Here is a 23,679-nt window from a genome sequence, read left to right as displayed (position 1 = left end):
TCACCTTTTGTATCTAAGGTGCTTCTCATCTCTTCTTTTTGTCATTCTGGAAAAGGCTTTCTTTCCCCCACTGATTTCTCCTTGGAAAAATCCACCATTCATCTAAAGGCTTTTTGGCACTTAATTACAGTGTCCCGTTTCTACTTTGGCTGCATCCGGAAGGCTGGAGGCTGACATTGGTAATAATCAGCAGAAAGACTAAAAAGCCTGTTTCCTATGAAAATCACATATTACAAGTCTCTGACAAGCTAACATGATGTATTTTGCATGCATACAATGCTATTATACAGCTGAATTGAAAATAGATTGAGTGATAATTGTCATCGACTTCACTGTGTTGGCTTCTTAATGATAGTGTAAAAGCCATAGCCACAGTCTGTTAGAGTGGATGATTGTATCCCTGCTAAGTGATGCTACTGAACAGAAAATGTCAGAGCACTAAAACTCTCTCAGAGGGTAAAGAATCAATGGTTCAAAAAAAGACTCCAGAGTTAGACAGCAATGTGGCATTCAGTACTGTATATAATTACACCTGTGTCGTGCTGTATTATCGATCTGTAGTGGCTGCTGAGTTGCTGCAAGTTTCATATAGCATGATAGTGTTACGGTCATCCAAAAAGTATGGGAAATATGATGGTGTCACAAGGCTAAGTATTTTAAATAGTCCATTAACTTTAGGCCGTTGTGATTGTATCTTTCTGTAGTGAATGTCCTCTTGGAGGATGGATGGAGTCAGTAATCTCTAAACTGTTATCATAAGCAGACAAGCTTAGGTCACCTCTAGACAAGTGAATGTGCTTCTGCTGAGCAATCCCCATTTCCACATCATGCACAGCATGGAGGGACAGAGGGTAGATGAAAAGGTTGTCACAATACACGATAGAGAGGGACAAGGTTCACCTTGGCTAAAATAAATCCCTGTGTACATCGTGATCCCACACATTGCTTTAATTGCATTATGATGGAAACTCTTTCAAAGTCCAGATGTCATCTCAAAGTCTCTCTTCAGATAAACCCAAAGGAGCACGGGTTGCGCTGTACAAAGGTGAAAAGCAATATAGAACATATACTTTGTACCTGCAAAAATATATAGAATATATTTTCTGTGGTTATCTAAGCGTTTATCACTGATTGCTGTGCATGTTGTGCTTGTTTCCTTGCAAATGAAGGCACCACACCTGCAGTGCAGTGGACCATTTGAATGGGTGAGAGAAGCCCACAGGACAAAGAATGGCAGCATAAGGTGCAGAGAAGAACTGAATAATAATATTCTCTCTCCCTACATTCACTTTACATTGTTTAATGCCATTTTGTTTGGCGCCCGTTTGTTTACCTGGCAGACAATGCTCAGTGAATGACAAACCCCAGGAGGAAAAAACGACACCAAAACGCAGGGCAGTGCACTGAGTGCAGTTATCAGTCCTGTGATGTGCTTCACAGAGAGAGGATTGGTACGGTATGTTATGGTGAGTCTGCTTAGCCTGTTGATGCCCTGTCATTTAGCTGGGTCGAGAGGGGATGATGCAAGGCTGACCTGCAGGAAAACATCTTAGTGAAAGATGAAATAGAAGTGTAACAACAGAAAAAAAGGGTGAAATGGTCGCCTCCAGATTCAATACCAAGGTACCGCGCATCCCAGGTTAATGGCTTTGGGAGAGGATGATCATCAAGGCTCAGCGGTATGAAGGGCGCATCAGAGACCATAACACCCAACTGCTGAGCTATTTGAGGCTTCTCATGTTCCTGTGTGATGGCCTATCAGAAAGACATTCAAGTCCCTGTGAGATCATCAGGGTCTTTCATTTAAACACCTCATACAGCGCTAGTCTGGCATTGCAAAAAGTCTTCTCTCCTCTTACCTGTACCTCTGTACAGCTGTGACCATTGCCACAGATAGCCAATTACAGGCAGTGCTGCATGCATAATGTGTAGTACCTGTAATGACTGTAGCACAACTACAGTGGAAGAGAGTGCGCTGCCATTCTTATACGCTTTGATGGTAATTGGCACTTTGAGGCAGTGTGAGGAGAGAGGAAGCTAGAAATAAATGAGGAACTGTGCAAATGTCAAACATGTTCTCCCTCCCTTTCCTGGCAAAGCCAAAGGTCCCTTGTGGTTATCTTGTCTCCTTGCCACACTGACCATACCTTCACTGCCCATCCTCTGCTCCCATTTAAAAAAAGAAACGCATTTATGCTTTGAAAATCCTACAAGGGGTCCTCATTTGTGAAGATTATCTTGCTGAACACAAAGTTAGGTGTTTCATTAAAGTTAGCTGTTTCATAAACTTTTGTTAGCCACATACCTTATTTCAAGCATTTAACCAAAATTCCCATACAAAAATCCCATCCTAAGTGTTAACATCCAGGTCTTCCGGACTCATTCCTGCAGTACTCTATTCATGTAACTGACACAAGGGTACACTATATATCCCAATAAGTTCAGGCAGTAACCCTAACTGACACAAGGGTACACCATACATGTATATCCCAATGAGGTCAGGCAGTAATCCTAACCAAGCCCGGCCGTGCTCAGATTGATGTGCCAGCGCCCACACAACTCTTGCTGCACTCCCTCCCAGAGGAGAGCAGCTTTCTGCCACGGGCCTCCGATGCTGGAGCTTGCAAACAGAAATCCACTTAGGGGATTTCAGGGCAGTTCAGGCATTTGCATTGAGGGATTTGCACACCAATTATTTTGGCTTCGCTCTAAACGTTCTGACAGTGTGAACTCAACACACACTTTTGGCAACATTAGAATGTAAGTATTCATTCAGGTAGAACACATACTGTATGTTATAGGATTAATTTACCCAAACAGATCCTCTCAAACTAAACTTCTGGTGCAAGAGTTTGAGACCTAAGTTTATAACCTTCTTTTCTACTGTTTCTGTTTCTACTGTCCAATATGTCATCATCATTTCAGTGCTGAGAGGTCAGTGCTCTTGTGGAGAGAAGACTCACCTGAAGAACTCCATGAAGGAGAATCCGTAACCGTGTTGTTCAGCGATCCCCGCACAAACAACGTTGGCTGATGCTCCGATCAATGTGCCATTTCCTTTAACAGAAAGTAAAAAAGATAAAATAATAATAAATAATAATAATAGAAACGTAGAAAATGTTTCTTTTTACTGACAAAGTCGTGCTATAGTGTATTATTGATGTTTATTATAATACATTATGTCCACCACTTATAATATTTTATAAACCTTGTTATAAGTTGCCATGCATAATTATAAATATTTATAAAGAGTTTTATAAAACCTTATAAATGCATTATACTGTAATGTCCTCATGAATGTGCTCATAATACATTATAGACATGACCTTCATAGAAAGTGTTACCTGTACTTTTTCTAGTTTTTACTATGGTCGTTATTGTTATTAGCAGTAGTAATAGTAGCAGTATTGGCATTCTGCACACTCAGCATTTTAATCTTCCTAAGTAAACGTCTCTGAGATCCATGGCACATATTCAACCTGCTGCTTCTGACGGCTCACTGCCAGTGTGTTGGCGTTGGGCCGTGACAGTGTCATATCTCTGATCAATAAGGACCTGTCCCAGTGCATCTGATGGAACTGAAATGCCAAGACAATTCTCTTCCTGTGTCCTTCCCACCCAAACAGAGTCGTTACCTGCCGGAGGGCCAACCAGTGGGGTGTACTGCTTTCACAAAATGTGCCGCTTGGCCTCCCCAGGGAGAGGCACAGCTGTACAAAGTGTGGACGGCTTTTACCTGGAGCAAATGATGTCTCCCTCTGGCAGAGGCTATCTATAAAGATCCACATCTTTCAAAGGGAGCTGCTGAACTCTAAAGAGTGTCTGGTGTCTATAAGCAACTCAGGAAAGTTCCAGTGTTTGGTCCAAAATAAACAAAGCACAGACTCTTTTTCGGACTCTCTTCTTCTATACTAAATGTGGGGCTGGAAGGAGAAGTTTAATGAGAGCTGTCACTCACCCCCAAGACAGGCTCCCATGGCCAAAGCAAAGATGAGGGGCTTCACTGGCAGGTTCACATCTGCGTCTCGACTCAGGTTGATGAGAACTGGGATCTGTGAGCACACAGGGAGAAATAATAGCATTGAAAGTCATAAACCGTCCAGTATACATTGATTTTAATGATTTTTCTCTTGGAGTACTTTCAAGCAGATTTACTCGATGACAAGTGTATTGCAAATATAATGTGTTATTGTTATTGCAGATCATGCAGAATTGAGATAATATAAAGATTTCATGTGCAATAGAATACTTTCATTGTGTGGACTGTTACTGCTGCTGTAACCAGAACCCAGGAACCTGCAGTACTGCTGTGCAGAGGGTTTTCAAACTTTTCATAACTAGTGGTGATTGTGTTTAATCGTTACCATGGAAACCCAGAACAGCATCTTAATTCATGCGATGTCAGGATACAAGATACAAGCCAAATGTTTTGTGTAAGAAAACATAATGGCCTCATTGGGTACTACAGGAACAATGTAAGAAAAAGAACAAAGGTAATGTTTAGGAATATAATGTTGCATGTTGGCATGGAAATTGGTGCATGAAGTTCAAAAATGCACATTTTAATGAATATTTCACCAGCAATTGTGTTGAAAATCCCAACTTCCCCATATCATTGTCCACACAACAGTCAGTGCTCATTTCGATATGGCAACAACAGTAAAACTCTATTGGAGCCTTTGCAGTTGTGATAATAATGGCCAATACCAAAGCCTGAATTTGATTGGAAAGGTTAGATTAGGATTATGGATAAAGCAGCCACTTGTTTTAAAGGAGTAATTTTAATGCTTTGGGTCGACTTCTCCCCCCCCCTTCTTCAGTCTATTGTGACTATCAGGACATTGTTTTATGCTTTCTTGTAAACTGTCCCTTGAATTTAAAATAGTTGCTGATTGTTTTGAAATCCTCAGTTTAAGTAGGCTGAACCAGTGGGCAAGTTCCGAAAATAATAGGAAACCATGCAGAGGAAAGCACTCAACGTGCAAGATCTGCAGATACACTGGCAAAGGGGGGGCTTTTCAAGAATCTCGTGGTTTAATCCTCGACCTCCACTCATATCATAGTCCCTTTATTAAAGTATCTGCTGTCAGAGCAAGCAATATCTTACTCTGTCAGTGGGATAACATCTTTTCCTCTGCATGCTGTCATTCTAATTGAGCACGCTGGTGCCTGAAGCCGATTTTTATACAATCTTCTATTCAGTGAAACAGACAGCTGACAACAAAAGTGGAGAGGAGATTGCGCTCTGATATTTATAATATAATTTAATGCAAAATATGTATGCCTCGCCTCCCGCTCTCCTCTCATCAAAGTAGCAGTAAAAGGAAGGGTGTCAGAGGATCTCTTTGTATCATTATCCACCAGAATTTTGAGATGATGGACGCTGTACTGACGTGTAGGTCAGTACACGTCAGTACACGTGTGAGTTTGTGGGTATCAGATTCAGTACCGACTACTAGCAAATCAATACCTAATCAAAATCTAACTCCAGGCAAGACAAAGTAAACTAAACGGGCAGTTAATTTGTATTTAGATCAACAATGTTTTCACAGTTGTCCTATGAGCAGTGTAAAACAAATAATAGAGTCACTTGTTGGGCTGGTGATGCTCCAGTTTAATTATTATGCCAATTCCTTTTGTGTATTTGAAAGATAAAAGTCAGGACTGAGGTTTAGATTTGATCTCAACAAAAGCTAAACCTATGAATATACAGTCCATTTCTGCACCAGCAATACTTTTGTCTGGATGGGAGATCAATGTTGAAGTTATTTTCTTAGTATCACTATTGTTCTTTGGCTTTGGAGGGAAATAAATTCAGCATGCATTTTCAGTTTAGAGGGAATCCAAAAAATACCTATTTTTCTACAAAGTTTTGTGCAAATCCACTCATACCTTTTTGAGGTATGACAGACAGACAAAAAAACAGACAGACAAATATACAGACAGACAGACAGACAGACAGACAGACAGACAGACAGACAGACAGGACCTCCCAGCCAACTCGGTTGGCGCAAGTAATGAATTGTCTGAAAATAGCAGGTGTTTATGTGAACAGATGAAATGAGCAGATTATTACCATATATTCAATTAACTTTTCTGACTGTGAGGCTTTCAAAAAACAATGAACAGAAGGTTTATTAACCTTTTCATATCTTACCCCCAAGAACTCTCACAGAACTCGTTTCTGTGAGAGTTCCACTCTTTTGTAATCCTTGTGGGATTCTTAAACCATTGTTTCATCTCACCATCTGTGGTTTATGACAAGTGCTTAGACTTTAATGCCTCATATAATCAGAATATGAAAGAGTTTCATTGTGTGTGTGTATGTGTGTGTGTGTGTGTGTGTGTGTGTGTGTGTGTGTGTGTGTGTGTGTGTGTGTGTGTGTGTGTGTGTGTGTGCGCGCGCATGCGCGCGCGCATGTGTGTGAGTTTGTGCTGTCACATATTCAATAGAATATACCACAGACTTGCTATGTTGTCCAGCATGATAGAGCAGAAATCGAACACCTCTTACCATGGTGGCAGTGAAGGGAATGTTGTCAATGAGAGAGGAAGCCAGAGCGGAGACCCACATCACCAAGATAATGGCTATGGCCAGGCGCTGGTCTTCTGGCACTGACTGAGGGAGGAGATAACAAGAGTGACACTGCTGTTTTCACCGCCACTGCCCAGGCACAGCTTTAACTCAAACAGACCACTCAAGTTCACGCCAAGGCCCTGACCCCCTGAGAGGACCAGGCTGTTTGACGGTGTGACTTGGCCACAGGCGGAAGCCCCTCAATTGCCTCTCAGCTCTGTCACACACGCACGCACGCACGCACGCACGCACGCACGCACGCACGCACGCACACACACACACACACACACACACACACACACACACACACACACACACACACACACACACACACACACACACACACACACACACACACACACACACACACACACACACACACACACACACACACACACACACACACACACACACACACACACACACACACACACACACAGGTGACTCTGATGACTCCCCAAGCAGGAAGTTGCCAGAGCCCTCTTCATCCTCCTGGCCTCATAGCTGCATCAGTGAGAGAGGGCACTCCTACACCCGGCATGTTGTCCATCCATGTTTGGGGCCGGTGAGCAGGTTAGTTAGTAGAATGGCAGACCAGCTGTCATCTGTGATTATTAGAGATGCAGAGCTCCATGGTCTAAACACAAGCTGACGTCTCTATCACAGCTGCAATTCTCCACTAAGAGACGTGGCCTCACACAGGCAGCAGCACGGGCTCAACGCCTTCAGTGTGGAGAACTTTGGATGAAAATTACCTCAGATCCCATCAACCCCTCACAGAAATCAAACGTAAACCAAATAATTGAATTTAGAGCTTTGCAAAACAATGGGTCAATATGCATGAAACGCAATATCACATCACATTTGAGAAATCCCAATTATCCATTATGCCAGCTGTGTGACTCCTGTTAAGGTTGAAAATCAAAATGAAAGAAAATAAAAACTCACTTTTATAAGCAGTGCTGTCTGTTCTCCAATATAGTCGATAAGCTGCAGCTGGGCTAAAGCCTATGGAGAATGGAGAGGAGAAGATTGATGAGGGGGGGAAGTCAGAGGAGAATTAGCTATAAGTGGGATTAAACCAAGAGAAGAAAAGTAATTTGGCTTCTATTTAGCAGTCATCAATTAGATGGTTAATATTATTGTTGAACAAAAAAGTGTTCATATACTGACAGCCACTCCTTCTGAGAGCAGCTGTAGTCGTGCCATACCCACTGTCCCAAGTTTCATGCACAATAGTTCAGCTGGGGTCAGAACAACCCTGCCTCTAGACCCCGAAGACTTAAAGCAGGGAAATAACAAAAGGCTTGCAAAGCAATTCTTCTGCTGACATGATGGCTTTCCTCTCATCACTCGGGGGCTCATTGGTGAGGAAATAGATCATTAGTTTACAGATTCTAAGGGTATGTTCACGCAGCAAACCTTAGTGCTCAAATCTGATCTTTTTCCCCCTAAGTGACTCAGGTCACTCTTTTTCAGGACTGTGTGAACAGTACAAGTCACATTGAAAGTGCCTTTTTTAAAGACGACCTGGGCTACTTTAAAATGTGGAAAAAAATCTGATTCGAATCTGATGTTTTGGAATGTGACTTCCGTGTGAACAAACATCTGGCCCATATCAGACTTCAATGTGACTTTTACATCATTCAAGAGCGACATTCGTCACTATTCTGCACTGGCAGGAGGAGGGAGGACCAAGCGGGCAGATTGTGATTACAAACATGGAGGACAGCTGCGAGGGAGCTAATCAGTGGACAGTGAGGTTTTAGACCTTGTAAGTATTAGCAAGAAGTAGCAGCAGCTATTGCTCCACAGAAAGCAACCATTACAATTTTGGCTCTCTTTCTCCTCCTCCTCACTCTCATCTGCTCCCGTATTCGCTGGCTTCCACTGCACAATAACTTAATAAATTAAACCATAAACAACAGGTGAAACAACATCGTCAGCTACCGCCATATGTCTCTATATATCTACTGCTGTCTTCTTCCGGGTTTACGTAGAACAGCAGTGTGCTGCGTGTGACGTTATTCTTGTTCTCCTGCCTGACTCCTGTGGGTCACTTCAGGTCCGCGACCTGTTCATAATAATGTATTGAATATGTTCCCAAAAAATATGAAAATGTAGCACATCTCAAATTTCCAAGTCAAAATACTATCATTTCACTTTCTGAGGCAAAAAAACAACAACAACAAAAAGCGGGGGAAACAAAATAATATTTTAGACTCTTTTTATTTGTTTTTGTTTTTGCTCAAAGTGAAGTGTTTTATGGGTACTCACGATTCAGTAGGTGGCTGGTTGGCTTGGTTCCAAGTTTTAAACTCTTTATATAAGGATTTCTCAAAACATCTATCGAGAAAATGAATGGGGAATTCTCTCATGTAACGGGAGCTGTGAAAATGTCACTGTTGAGCTCTATACTGCTAAATCTAATGCCAACATTCTGTTGTTCAGGCAAATTTGAGCTGTAAAAAAGGGCTTTATTCCCACTAAGCCAAAATGTCCCAGCAGATTCCCCCCCCCCCGCAACAACAGAGGCAGGTGACCTCAGTGTATGGAGCCAAAATATCTGCATCAACTATATTTACTACAGTATCATCTGGCTGAGTGCCACAGTGAAATACCTCCATCAAAACGAAGAGGCCAGCAAAGAACAGTAACGTGGCCCACTCCACTCGGTGCAAGATGATCTCAAAGTCCTGGATGTCGGCCAGCACCAGCAGCCACAACGATCCCAGGATAGCAATCCAGCCTGAAAGAAAGAACCCGAAACAAGTTCAAACAACTGCGTCTGACATCTTTCTTTTTTCTGAATTTTTCCCCATTTTCTCTCCCCAATCCGCTTCTTTTCACATGAGCGGCAGGACGTAGCGTGTGGGAGGATCACACTATTCACCCCTAGTTCCCCTCCCCCTCCCTTGAACAGGCGCCCTGACCAACCAGAGGAGGTGCTAGGGTAGTGCCCAGTAGCCTACTCATACCCCACCGGCTTCCCACCCACAGACATGGTCAATTGTGTCTGTAGGAAGGTCTGACCAAGCCAGAAGTACCGCTGTCAGGAATTGAACCCGGGTCTGCACGGTGCTAGGCGAGTGCTTTTATCTCTACACTATCCAGATGCCCCCTGACTCTTTCTAACGCAACAAGGAACAAAGCTCACTTGCATAAAAAAGTCTGACAATGATGACATGACGTCTAGACGCCGAGGGCGCCGGGCACAATGCATTTCTCACAGCTTGAAAAGGAAGTAGATGAAAAAGAAATGTAGCAGACAGCACTTTGATGATACTTAAGAGCCTTTTTAAATAATTAAAACATGATAATTGATTCAGCGAAATGGAGTTCCATCTGTCCTCTCCACTTAAATTTCTCTTCAATCACAAGTCTTCTCTCAAAGAACACAGCAACCTTTTCTAAATGTTACAGATGCTGCTGGTGCGTCTTTGTGCATCTGGTACCTGCTGCTGTTCTATTTATATTCAGTCATGAGATACTATGCAAAAACGCCAGACATGGGAAGTAAGTACAAATACTTCATTACTGTACTTAAGTAGGATTTTCAAGTATCTGTACTTTACTGAGCATATATTTTTCTGACAACTTTTTACTTTTACTCCCTACATTTGAGCACAAATATCTGTACTTTCTACTCCTTACATTTTCAAAACAGGGTAATTACTTTAGTTTTAATGCACAACAGACAAAAACGAATGTAACATTGTCTGTCTCTCTCATCTTGTGCTCTTTGGTGTCTTTACTGGCCCATGTAAATCAATGATTGTAAATGGGGAGAGGGAAAAAAACATGGCCCACAAACACAAACAGAACAAGTAAAGTAGAAGCCGAGCAAATGACAGAAAATTTACATGTGAGATTGAATTTGGTGCAGGGCTGGATGAACACACATTCCAGTCTGGAGGATGAACGTTGGCAAAGGCTCGCCAAAATGTACAATATTAGAGTCTATTTCTGAAAGGGAAGATTAAACAGGTGAACATCAGTAGTTATTACTATTATTATTAGTTATTTTCATACCTGATGGGAAGTAGTGAGGAAAGACTAGTGAGGGAAGGATGGGGGAAAGAGGGTGATAGAGGGGAGATGGAAGAGAGGGACAGAAGGAACGGAGATCGCCCCGAGTTCTGAGAACTGGGCTGGAAATTGGTGTGTGTGTGTGTGTGCATGCGCGATTGGATGAGGGCTGCCAGGGTTGAACATGGTTGTGCACTCTAGGGAAGAGCAGAGCAAGGAAGTAACCATTCTACACTAAAACGGATATTAGTGTGAGGGATATATATACCACTCTCATAACATGTGTGTATCACTTAGGGTGTCGAGTCATAGTCTATTTTTCTTATTTGTCTTTATTGAATGTTCCAAAACTGCATGTTTAACTAATAATAGGCTAATGATTATTTCCACTCACCACTTATTTAATGTGGTTACTTTACTTTGTGGTCAAAAGTTTGGAAGGAACAATGCATGCTGGGAGATATGCAAATGTGTTTGTCCAATGGGTCCAATAACATTGCTCTCTGTCAGAACTTGCTTGGATGTCCTGATGTTGGTTTAGTAGCAAAAGTAAACAAGTTAATAGCAGCATTCACTATAGACTCTTTAGTGAATACGTTCCACAAAATTATGAACAATGAAGAAAACCAGAAGGAATAGGCTACAGTTCCACTTTTACCAAATAAACCAAAATTGATGTTCTGCGACAAGTTATATCATATCTACTAGCCTCTTCATTTTGCTCTCAGAGTGCACCAGATTAATGCATTTTACTTTAAAATATACAAAATTTCTTTGTATAAATACCCTCAAGTCAGAGTCCTATTACCTTCTTGGTGGTGCAACCCCTGTTTGCAAAGCCTAGAATCGCCTATGTGTGTGTGTGTGTGTGTGTGTGTGTGTGTGTGTGTGTGTGTGTGTGTGGGAAGGGGGGGGGGGTTCTAGGCAATTTGTTCAAACCTCCACCTCATGTACAGTAGTGATCAGTGCAGTTGAGATCTGGCACAAATGGCTTCAAATAGGAGTCAATGGAAAAAAATCAAATTTCTGTGGGTTCTGCTTGGTGGTAATAGGACCTTAGACATGCTGTAGATACTGTACATGCTGAGGTCGCAGAATGACTACATATCATATACATATTCTCCTTTGTCCATTTCACAACGCTCTGTCTACAGGAACCTCAGAGTATTGGGATGAGATGAGGTGTTACTGACGTTTCTGATCATATTTCTCATCAGTGAGTTTGGAGGAGAGCTCAAACAAGCAGGGCATATGTGCTTCCTTAAAACAGGTCAAGTAGGTCAGCAGAGAAGAGCTCCACAGTTGTTAATAGAATAGAAATGTCAATGTCATGTGGATATCCGCGCGATGTACTAGTGGCTAACATGACTCATTTTCCATCCTACATTAAAGACCAGCTAATGGAGAGGCTAATACTCCTGTTTTCTCTATAAACCTAATATTGAGGTGATTTAGAAATTCTCTCTTGTATCTGTTTTTCTGCCTGTGGCTGCTTATGGCGATGAAGTATGGAAATGTAAGGAAATCTAAATGGGAAAATATAAATTCACAATTGTAAAAGCTAAATCACTCTTCCTTAATTTATTAAGGAATTTGCCATCTCTATCCAGAATATTTTTTAAAGTGTGTATTCAGTATTCAGCCATAGGAGGTCTATATAACCTGTGGAAAGTGTAAAGTGTAAAGTGTGTATTCAGTATTCAGCCATAGGAGGCCTATAACCTTTATTAACCTGTATTCAGTATTCAGCCATAGGAGGCCTATATAACCTGTGGAAAGTGTAAAGTGTGTATTCAGTATTCAGCCATAGGAGGCCTATAACCTTTAAAGTGTGTATTCAGTATTCAGCCATATGATGCCTATATAACCTGTGTAAAGTGTAAAGTGTGTATTCAGTATTCAGCCATAGGAGGCCTATATAACCTTTAAAGTGTGTATTCAGTATTCATCCATAGGAGGCCTATATAACCTGTGTAAAGTGTAAAGTGTGTATTCAGTATTCATCCATAGGATGCCTATATAACCTGTGTAAAGTGTAAAGTGTGTATTCAGTATTCAGCCATAGGAGGCCTATATAACCTTTAAAGTGTGTATTCAGTATTCAGCCATAGGAGGCCTATTACCTGTGTAAAGTGTAAAGTGTGTATTCAGTATTCAGCCATAGGAGGCCTATATAACCTGTGTAAAGTGTAAAGTCTGTATTCAGTATTCAGCCATAGGAGGCCTATATAACCTTTAAAGTGTGTATTCAGTATTCAGCCATAGGAGGCCTATATAACCTGTGTAAAGTGTAAAGTGTGTATTCAGTATTCAGCCATAGGAGGCCTATATAACCTGTGTAAAGTGTTAAGTGTAAAGTCTGTATTCAGTATTCAGCCATAGGAGGCCTATATAACCTTTAAAGTGTGTATTCAGTATTCAGCCATAGGATGCCTACAGTATATAACCTTTAAAGTCTGTATTCAGTATTCAGCCATAGGATGCCTATATAACCTTTAAAGTCTGTATTCAGTATTCAGCCATAGGAGGCCTATATAATATAACATTTTGTGAACAATGAAATAACAAAACATACATTGTGGCAAACTTCCCTCACATGCTTTGCGCATACAAAACCCTGCAGTCACATACAGTATGTTCAACCATTCAAATAAGTGAGAACAAAAAAATTGCAAGAAACTTTTGATTTCTTCCCTGCATTGACATTCCCTGAGAAGAGAAGAGAAGAGAAGAGAAGAGAAGAGAAGAGAAGAGAAGAGAAGAGAAGAGAAGAGAAGAGAAGAGAAGAGAAAAGAAGAGAAGAGAAGCAGCAGACATAAAACCTAAAGAACTGTCAAATTAAAAAGTGCTTTTAGGCAAGTCTGAGCAGGCTGATGGACTCATTTATCATACACAAGATAACAGAGACAGGAAATGTGCTGTGGAAAATGTCTCGTGGCAGTTGTTTATCTAAAGCATGTGTGTTTGTCTTGAAGGTGTTTTAATACACCCTGCAAATAACTGAGCACACAGCAGAGGCCACAAGATAAATAGACAAGCATTTTGCTGTCTAGGAATACAAGCAATCCTAAAGTTGGGGAAGCTGTGATGCTTTTATGATTTTAGTTTAGTTTTCACTTTTCAGGTTTCAAATATCGCTTTGATTTGACTCAAGGTTCAGAACAATTCAAAGGCGAAACCTGCCCACAGCAGTCAGGATTTGTGAACATGAACATGTCTCGATCAAAAGCCCAAAGGACTGTAATCTGTCATACAGATTAGATTGGAATCTGTTAGACTGCATTTGTAAAATCTGAGGTTTATCTAACCTTTGATAAACCCAATGAGCTTTAGATTACATTAGTGCTGGGGCGTCTAGGGTAGTGTCGAGGTAAAAGCACCCGCCTACTGTACCACCACGGAGATCTGGTTTCAATTCCCGGTAGCGGTACAATCCCTGACAGAGACGAGGTCAGTGGGCATGGGCAGGGGAGCAAGGATCAACTGGAAAACACTGAGCGATGTTAAGGATGTCATAACCACTGATGAGGTCATGTCATGCCCCACAATCGCCAAGTGATGTCATACCCACTGATGATGTGGATGACGTGGCATGAGTTGACATGTTTGGTGATTTACATTTTGCATATTGCGAATTATATAATTTTGAGATTTTTTATATATTGATACATCAAATCTGTTTCTACATACTTTTATTACTCATACTGCTGCTACATAGACAACATGTATTTCATATTCAGGGATTCATATTTAAGTATGCAATTGGGAGTGTTGGCAACATCCCTTACTAGTCCATAATGTAGTAAGTTGGTCATCAATTCCTTTCCCATACTTTCCACTTTTAACATCTACTTAATGTGTTGAAATGGTGGGCAACATGTTTACATCATTTAACAATAGTTTCCATTAAATTGTATTGCTTTTACAGTATTGCTTCGTTTCATTATTTAGATTATTTTCTTGGCATATTTATGTCCTATTTGTGTGTGCTTATATTCTATTTCCTTTTCCCTTATTACTTTTGATGCCGGAATGACCTACGTTCCCCCACAGGAATCAATCAAATTCCACATTAAGCACATTGCGCATAACATAACCCCAGACACAAACACTTTGGAGTGATCAAATGACCTGGCAATAATCAGATTGAAATGAAATCTTACAGCGTGAGCCTAATGAAATGTTAATGAGACTCGATTCCTAAAACATCTTGTGTGAATGAACAGATTGGACCGACTTCAGTTGTCAACCCTGACTGAGACCTGCATGCATTCATGAGAGGCGTGTTTGGACAGAACCCCGATCCATCCACAGGGACAGAAAAAACATGGCGCCGTGGGTCATTCCCATTTAATAGATGTCACCAAGAGCTAAGCCGAGCAGCAGCTGTAATTAACTGGCCATGTTTGGTGGATGAGGGGCGGCTGCAGCAAGAGGAGAAATGAGAGGAGGTGTATGAAGACAGCCATCTTCATTTGGGAATGCTGTTCGTGTTAATGGGATGATGTTCAGGTCATCCACCATCCAGACGCACACATCAGAGACATTGCAGTCAGGCACATCAGATAGACAAACAAGATGTAACCCTCAACCCCGGCCAGATGTCCAGACACACACACCCCAAAAAAATCTGGCACACACTCTGTTCCTGACAGACGTATCATATCAGCTGAGAGGCGATAACAGTTAAAAATAATAATAAAAAAAAAACGTTACAGCAGCAGATTGCTCTGTTTTCCCCCCCTATGGAGTGACTGTTAGACTAGTTATTAGGAGTTATCATTGGAGTAATTACAGCTTTATTAAAGCTATATTTTTCTTTTAACATTTCTACAATCCAATCAGATATTCTCCTTGATTCCTACACAGAACGCCTGAAATCTGCACCTTTTGTCACTTGATTCACATGATTTTAGCCAAAATGTTAAATGTAGCAAAGTGGCTACTTCAGCTTTAGCAGACGAATATTCATCACCACAGTTTTGTAATGAAAGCACATGAATAGATTTGATGGGTCTAAGCACAGTGCCGTATCCGTGTAATTTGTTGCGTGCATTTGCTTGTCAGCCCATTATTTGGGCTCATTTCAAATGCAAGGACAGAGGAAGTTGTGTTTTATAATTACACACGACATAACCTATAACTACCCATTGGGGCCTGTAAAAACAATGCAATGATTCTTAATCATTAAGGCCGTTGTGCTCTAATGAGATGCTGCTGTGCTTACCAAGTTCAAGATGAATGCTGGGAACAAAGGAGTTGAGAAAGAACATGAAGATCACCACACTGAGGACGAATACACACTTCACCAAGAGGACTTTGTCAGTTATGCTGTGCTGTGGACGAGGAAGATTAAGACAAAAAAAGATAATAACGTCATACGATTGAGTTTGTCGAATTCAAAGACAAATTTAACTTCATTATTGATTCATTATAATGGCTCAGTGGGTGGGGGAGGTGAAGTGTGAAAACCTATTGCCATTTAGCTTACCTTTTTTTGCAATTCCTGAATGTTTTGCTCCCAGTTCTTATCCTCTTGAGAAATCTGCCTGTCAAACAGAATATTAAGGATTTTAATTTCATATTCTCTGAAGGTCCATCATTTAATTACATGCATTAACAAGCATACAGTTCATAACACTTATATGCATCAGCAAATTCATTTCTGTTTCAATTAAGATGTCTTGATTATTGATATACAACATTGTAATGAACACTGAGTGTGTTTCGCACAGCGTGTACCTCTAATGTGGTGTTCATCGTATGTGTAAGAATATAAAACAGCAATTAATGATGATTGTTCTGGTGACAGGTTGGATGCAAGTCTTGATTCTTTTTTCTTCTGATTTTTTACCTTTGGAAAGTTTGCATCATCTTGCGGAGCAGACTCTCTAGATTGAGCACCTTTTGCATCAGGAGGCATTTTACAGCTGTCTCCTCTCGGCTGGCAGGGTTAATGCGCTGGGCTGTCTGTCTCCAAACCAGGATCTCATGCTTGAGCTCTGGAGCAGGAAACAGACCAAGAGAGACCACCTGTTCAGCGCATGACTGACAGATGAATTGCAGGCAACACACTGACAAAGTATGCAAGCGTATTGCATGCATAATTCAAATGGGAATGTAATATGTAAAATGGTCATGAAATCCTACATTTGAATTTAAATTTGTCACTGGTATGCGCAGTTTTGGGCTCAAAATTCAAATTCAATAATGTCATTTGCATTTGACATTTCCTATGTTAGTATTGACATTACATTTTCATTTAAAGAGAGATTTGCACACTTTATTTTTAGCTTTGTTTATTCAAATGATGTCAACTGAAAAATAAAATGTATTTCCCGAAGTGCATAGTTTCATGTGATTATGCAATAATGCTGTCAACATTATAATTATATTATATACATGTATATATAATATAATCTTTACCTTATATGGTTTTGCACTCTCTAATACAGTAGTACTGTACTTTGGGGTGTTTTACATGTCATTATTACAAATGAAGTACTTATACGTGCTTTAAAAACAGCCAAAGTGGTCAAGTCCCTCATCATCTTCAAGTCATTTTGAAGGCAATTCCAAGTGAGGGGAGCAGAGCAAATAAATGCTTTCTTTCCCAGTTCAGTCTGAGCACTTGGAACAAACAACACGAGCACATCTTGGGAACTCTATAACTACTGTCAGATCTCTGAGCGATCAAAGTGCAAATAAGAAGGGAGTTTAGCCAGAATGGCTTTATAAATAAAAATGTACCACAGTGACCGAGCCTATGAAAGATGGCCATGGAGGCCTGGTATAAAGAGTACAATGATGAGTGAGGGCTTTACAGTAAAGAAACATCTCAGTGCACTTTGATATGCAGTATCAATCAGAAGTAGCTTACAACCTGGGAAAGGAGAGAACCGTTAAGCTGGCCACAATTTCATTCTTGGTTCTGTCGCCAAAGCGCATTTGCTTTTAGTTATGGTTAACATGTCAAAGCCAATGTAAACTTCACTGGACTCTCTCACTATATGGACATTTTCATTACTAGGCATCTCACGCGCTACGCACGCTCGATTCCTAGGGACGCCCACTGCGCGGGCTCGCGGCCTCGCCCGCCCTGCAGCTCGCATACGCAGCTCGCCTCTCTCTCCCTTTCCCTCAGCCCCTTCTCACCAAACGCGATCAACTCGCATGTACTCACACTCGCCCTGTCAAGCCCTGCCCCGCTGCTTCAGCTTGGTTGGCTGCCTTGCTGTATTTCCGTCTTCAATTGGTCTATTTCGGTTTTGGCCCCTCCTCTCGTCTTGTCGCTTGCGATGTCCTGACGCCAGGTATCCCAGCATGCTTTGCAAGGTGGCAAGCGACAGACTGCAGCGAGGGAAGGAGGGGCATTTCGAAATCGACCAATTGAAGATGGAAATACAGCAAGGCAGCCAACCACGCTGTAGCAGCGGGGCAGGGCTGACTGGGCGATAGCGAGTACATCGCTCACCGCCCATGTTGGTGTGCAGGGGCCGTCAGTCTCTCTCTCCCTCTCCTCTCCCTCAGTCTCTCTCCCCTCTCTCTCTCTCCCTCAGTCTCTCCCCACTCTCTCTCTCTCCTCTCTCTCCCTCTCCCTCAGTCTCTCTCCCCCTCTCCTCTCTCCCTCTCCCTCAGTCGCTCTCGTGTGTGTGTGTGTGTGTGTGTGTGTGTGTGTGTGTGTGTGTGTGTGTGTGTGTGAATGCCTATGTATGACTTCACTGATGACATCATCACTGATGAAATCATTGATGACACATCACATCAGGACAGACAGGGAAACAGACAGAGTCCGAGCTCCCTTTTATATACTGATGATGATAGGTGGCTCCAATGGGACTGAAAACCTGGATGCTGGCATTGTTATCAAGTGTTCTACTGTGACAACAGCCTCACAACAACAACAGCTTTATGAAGACAGCTATAAACCCCAAAACATTAAAATGACATCTGTGATTATAGAGGAGACAGAACCTGCTGCAGGGCTTTGTAGCCTATTACACGGTGACCACTGAGAGATCACCTTCCCCCTTATCACCTGGCACAGCGACACCATAATGCAACGCTGTAATATCTGAGATGACAGGGTCATCTGATGATGATGATGTGAGTGAATATTGTGGAAATTACCTCAGATGGAGGGGAGAAAGCTTCCAAAGCAGACACTGTACATCACACAGGCCAGTTAGAGGGCTGAGAGCATAATGCCCAGTTAATTATGTTTCTCAGAGGTCACTGCATCCCACAAGAAGGTGAGTAGCTGTGTATATGTGTGCAGATGCTCTTAGGGCTATCCTCCATAGAAAAGCCTGATAAATGATGCTAGACTCATAAAGGATTCCAAATATCCTGATTGACCTACATCGGATTTGTTCTATAGTGGTTCTCAAAGTGGGGTCCGCATCATATAATAAAGTTGAAGTTGTGTATCTGTGTGTCTGTCTGTGTAGGTATCTTTTATGCACGCCCACACTGCAGGTCAGATTGGACTGAAAATGTCTATGGCGGTAGGTTATGATCTGGGGAAGGCCATGGGCAGGTTGGAAAGTCCTGGAACCACCTGGAAAATCCTGGAAAGTCCTGCAAACCACCTCATGCCCACATCCCAGGTCGGATTGGGCTGAAAATTTGCATGGCGGGTGTGTTATGATGCGGGGAAAGTGACAGACAGGTTGTAAAGCCCTGGAGATCACCTCGACAACACCACCATTTCCGGGCCAAGCAAAAGGCACAATTGTATTGGGGGTACGGTGGCTCAGTGGTAGAGCTGTCGCCTCACAGTCAGAAGGTCCTGAGTTCGATTCTCGCCTGGGACAATGTGGGTGCTGTGGTTGTGTTCCCCCCCATATCTTCAGTGCCCACTGCCCAGGTGGGGTATCTCGTCGTAAGGGCCTCTCTCTCTGTGTGGAGTTTGCATGTTCTGCCCGTGCTCCCCCAGGGGGCTCCTCCGTATAACCCCCCCACCAAAAACATGCAGAAGATCAGATCGTCATCGCCATCCGACCAGTGACGACAACATCCGAAGTTGGTCCCCGGGCACTGTATGAGAAAGCGACCACTGCTCCTGGCCTGCCCCCCGGAGGAAAGGACATGCCTGGATGGGTTAAATGCAGAGGACACTTTTCACCGGCCACCGTCAGCATGAGTGTGTTGTGGTGTTCGTGTGACAATAAAAGACGGGGCTTGTCCCGTTACGAGAGTTTTTTATTCCTTTGTACCTACAGTACTTAACCCGGGCAATGCCGGGTACATTGCTATTGCTAGTCCTTTGAATAAAACTAAAAATAAAGTGTGCAAATCTCTGTTTAAATGAAATGTCAATACTAGTATAGGAAAAGTCAAATCCAAATGACATTATTGAATTTAAATTTTCGTTTTGAGCCAAAAAGTGACACATTTAAATTCAAATGGATTGCATGGCCACCAATTTTACACAATGACATTCCATTTGAATAATGCGTGTCATATGCTTCCATAGACAAAGGTACATGTAATATGTTTGTATGTGGGTTTGTTGGTAAAAGCTCCAAGAGCCAAAGCCAATTGAGAGGGTATTACTGTAGGTTGTATTCAGTCAATATGCTGTGAGCCCCATCAAGGGACTAATGCAGCCAGGCGCTGGGGTACATTAACCAGCTCTGGAGAAGCCACTATTGAAGCAGAGATACAGCCGGAAGGAGCAGGATGCCCGTGTAGATCAGTAGGTGCCATCCGCTGTCAGGAGGTTTGCTAGGTGACCTTAATAAGATGTAATTGGCGCAGTGGGGGGGGGGGGGATTACTGTAAGCAAATCTACACAATTACCAATCATAGCAGGGGCTTTGAGCTGATTTAGACGCTTGCTCTCCTCACCAGGACAAGTGGAGGCTGGTGTGAGAAGGATTTATAGATGCACTTTCTGCTCTGCATTGAACGGTCACCACAGCGCTCAGCAGTGGCTCAACAGTTGACCTTCTTCCCTTCTTAAATGGGAGATGTTGGTGTGGTGGCGGCTCAAGCATGGGGTCTTCTCTGTGGTTAGGACCTCTTGCTGAGGTTCTCTCACACAGAGGGAATAAAGGCACACCATAGCAGCAGCGCGGGTAAACACTGATAAGAGGTGACTTTGGCCCTCTGGGAGAATTGCAATCAATTTTGTGGAAAAAGCTCTGGTTTATTTGTTTGGCCAGTATCTACAAGATGGAGGTCTCAAATGCAAAGATCTTTAGTTTGCCCCACATGGACCCACATGGAAGACACAGTTACTATGAAAACTAAACAGACTATGTGGCTTTGCTGCTTATTAAAAATGATCTAATCTGACTCCTGGACGGCATACTGAGAGTCTTTTGGAGGTGGTATGATTAACAAATTTAGTGTTCTATTGATGGATGAATAAGGGAAATGAGCTGTGTACCACATGAGTTAAATAGATCATATCATACTTCCAACAACAACAGCCAATCGGAGCAAACCACAAGTGAAAGGTTTTGGACTGCAGTAACATTGAAACCAAGATGAGTGTTGTGCTGCACCCAAACCACTGTCCAGAGGAGTGAAGCTGCCAACTTGTTAAAGCCAGCAGCTGAGCCTATCAGAACAGAGGGGATGTTAAGTGGCTTTCTGAGACTAGCCATGTGGTGTCTGGGACACGGGGTGACTCACCAGACTCTCAAGGGAGCGAGCTGGACAAAGATGTGAATAGTGAAAGTGTTCCAACCCAGGAAATGGTGTTGGACTTGGGCCTATAGTTACGAGTAGCAAGGTTATTATACTTCATTCAAACTTGTTGTTGTTGTTGTTGTTGTTGTTGTTGTTGTTGTTGTTGTTGTTGTTGTTGTTGTTAAAAAGATAAAGGAAAAAAACACAAAAAACATGCTGAAACTAACTGAAATCCTGCTTTAAATTTAAAATAAGCTCCTTCACACTTCAATGTCTTTCTACCCATCACTGTATACGTGTACACCACATGTAAAAACACATTTTCCCATTGTCAATGTAAACTTCACTGGACTCGCTCACATTTTCATCATAGGGACCCCCAATGGGACTCAAAACCTGGATGCTGCTATTGTTATCATTCTTCTACTATGGCAACAGCCTCACAACAACAATCCAGTGTCTTTATGAAGACAACTATAAAGCTAAAAACATTAAAATGACATCTGTGATAACAGGATAACATCTCTCTATAAGGCTTTCTATCTGACTCATACTGTATCGCAGTGGTTCCCAAACTGGAGTATGCATACCCCTAGGGGTACGTGGAGGTACTACAGGGAGTACTTGAGAGAAAGGGGAAAATGGAAAAATGTAAGAATAAATCATGAAAATAAATCAAACTGTAAACTTAATCTGTTGTGGAGGAACAAATTGCACCTCTTTCACTACATTTCTTATTTTATAATATATTCTTCAAAAGGTGGGTTAATACTATTCCTTGATTGCATTATGCTATAGTTTTGTCTTGCAGTTTTCTAAGCACAATGTTATAGTTGGCTAAAGGGGGTACTTGGATGCAGAAATCAGAGAAAGGGGGTACTGAAGCCAAAAAAGTTTGAGAACCACTGCTGTATAAGATTCAAAATATCCTGATTGACCTATATCAGATTTGTCCTCTATGTCCTCTAAGTGTTACTTTGGTTCTGAAATATGAAAAATTCTCATTGGATTCTTAAAGCATTTCCTGCTGGATGCCTGAAATACTTGGCCATATTTCAAAAGCAGTAATACTAGTAGAAATAGTAGTAGTAGTAGTAGTAGTAAATTAATTTATTCAGCTGCTCAGTGGAAATTGCAGCAGCAGTAGGGTATAAATGGGATAAATGCTGTTAAAGCAGGACTAAACCCCTAGATTTCTGGGGGTTTAGTCCTGCTTTAAGTAAATACCACAAATGGCTGGAGTTTTTGTGAAAGTGGCTTTCTCACGTATTGATTCCTGACAAGGCTGTCTGTCAGTATGACTGTCTGTCTCTGTTGTCTGTCACTCACCCACGATTTCAATGGACTCTTTGTTGTACAGCTTTTTGTTCCAGTAGAGCATCCGCAGGAAAGGAAAGGAGGTCAAGAGGACGAGGCATATTCCAAGGAACATGTATCCTGTGAAACCAGCGAAATCAATCCCCTGCAAGACATAGAATAATAATGTGTTACCTCCAAATACAAGCCTTAAAAGTACAAAAAAAAATACACTTGCAAAGAACCCCTTCAGATGTAACCATTTGTGTATAGAGATTAAAAAAGGGGTTTCATGAAGGAATATACTGTATAAAGTGTTGAGACAAGGCTTGTGATTTTATGGGAAAGCATATAATTTGAGGTGTGAGTAGTAAAGCAAGTCAACCCAGCCATATATCTTGAAAAGAATGGAAGCAGGTGCATTTAATCTGTCATGTAGCTCAAATCACTGCTGTGTCAATTTGGCTAATAATAGTGGTACTGAGTTGTACACTGTATAAGTGGGACTATGAGCAATAAAAGTTTAGATATATAATTGGCCTGGGGCAAGGAGGCTAGGAAATGAAAGTAGGAGTTTGATCATGCAGGTCAATGGGATGGTGATAATTGCATTCTTAAGTTTTTGTTTGTTTGTTTTTTGTTTGTTTAGTTTAGTTTAGTTTAGTTTACTTTACTTTACTTTACTTTACTTTAGTTTACTTTACTTTAGTTTAGTTTACTTTGTTTTGTTCCAGCTCCACCAAGCTCCAGTTTGGCATGGCCCACATCTTACTTCCATGAGAAAGACTGCCTGAGCCTGTCCTCAAAGATCAGAGTGCAAATCCTTAAACACAGCACCATCATGTCAGCAGTATGACTGAAAATGCATATGTTGATGTATATATAATATCATCTACACCCACGTGCCATTTGTAAATAAATAAAATCTTTAAGATGCACATTACAGTGCTCGATTGTGTGCTGTGAATGATTCACACTGACTGTCATTGTACAAGTATGAAGCTAGACGCAGCAATTAAGGTGGATAACAGTGACCTCTACAGGATATGGCATTTTGATTTCAATCTAAATAATGGGGAGGAGGGATTATTAAATTAAATATACAAGAGACTAAGATGTTGGCAAAGAAAAGGGAA

General features: G+C 41.7%; 1 protein-coding gene across 1 annotated transcript in view; it reads right to left on the bottom strand.

The window, feature by feature from the left end:
• The window catches only part of oca2 (oculocutaneous albinism II), a gene marked incomplete at its 5' end in the record, with an annotated part of 57,422 nt that overhangs the window by 12,018 nt on the left and 21,725 nt on the right, over positions 1-23,679 (bottom strand). The window contains 9 exons of the mRNA XM_083647087.1: positions 2,964-3,057; positions 3,959-4,052; positions 6,515-6,619; positions 7,526-7,585; positions 9,199-9,326; positions 15,834-15,942; positions 16,098-16,155; positions 16,461-16,608; positions 22,577-22,709. Of these exons, the coding sequence (XP_083503213.1) occupies positions 2,964-3,057; positions 3,959-4,052; positions 6,515-6,619; positions 7,526-7,585; positions 9,199-9,326; positions 15,834-15,942; positions 16,098-16,155; positions 16,461-16,608; positions 22,577-22,709 (929 nt within the window). The remainder of the gene's footprint in view (positions 1-2,963; positions 3,058-3,958; positions 4,053-6,514; positions 6,620-7,525; positions 7,586-9,198; positions 9,327-15,833; positions 15,943-16,097; positions 16,156-16,460; positions 16,609-22,576; positions 22,710-23,679) is intronic.

Source organism: Poromitra crassiceps (genome assembly GCF_964638095.1).
Source record: "Poromitra crassiceps genome assembly, chromosome: 12".
Classification (NCBI taxonomy): Eukaryota; Metazoa; Chordata; class Actinopteri; order Beryciformes; family Melamphaidae; genus Poromitra; species Poromitra crassiceps.
This window is presented reverse-complemented; position numbering and strand designations above follow the sequence as displayed.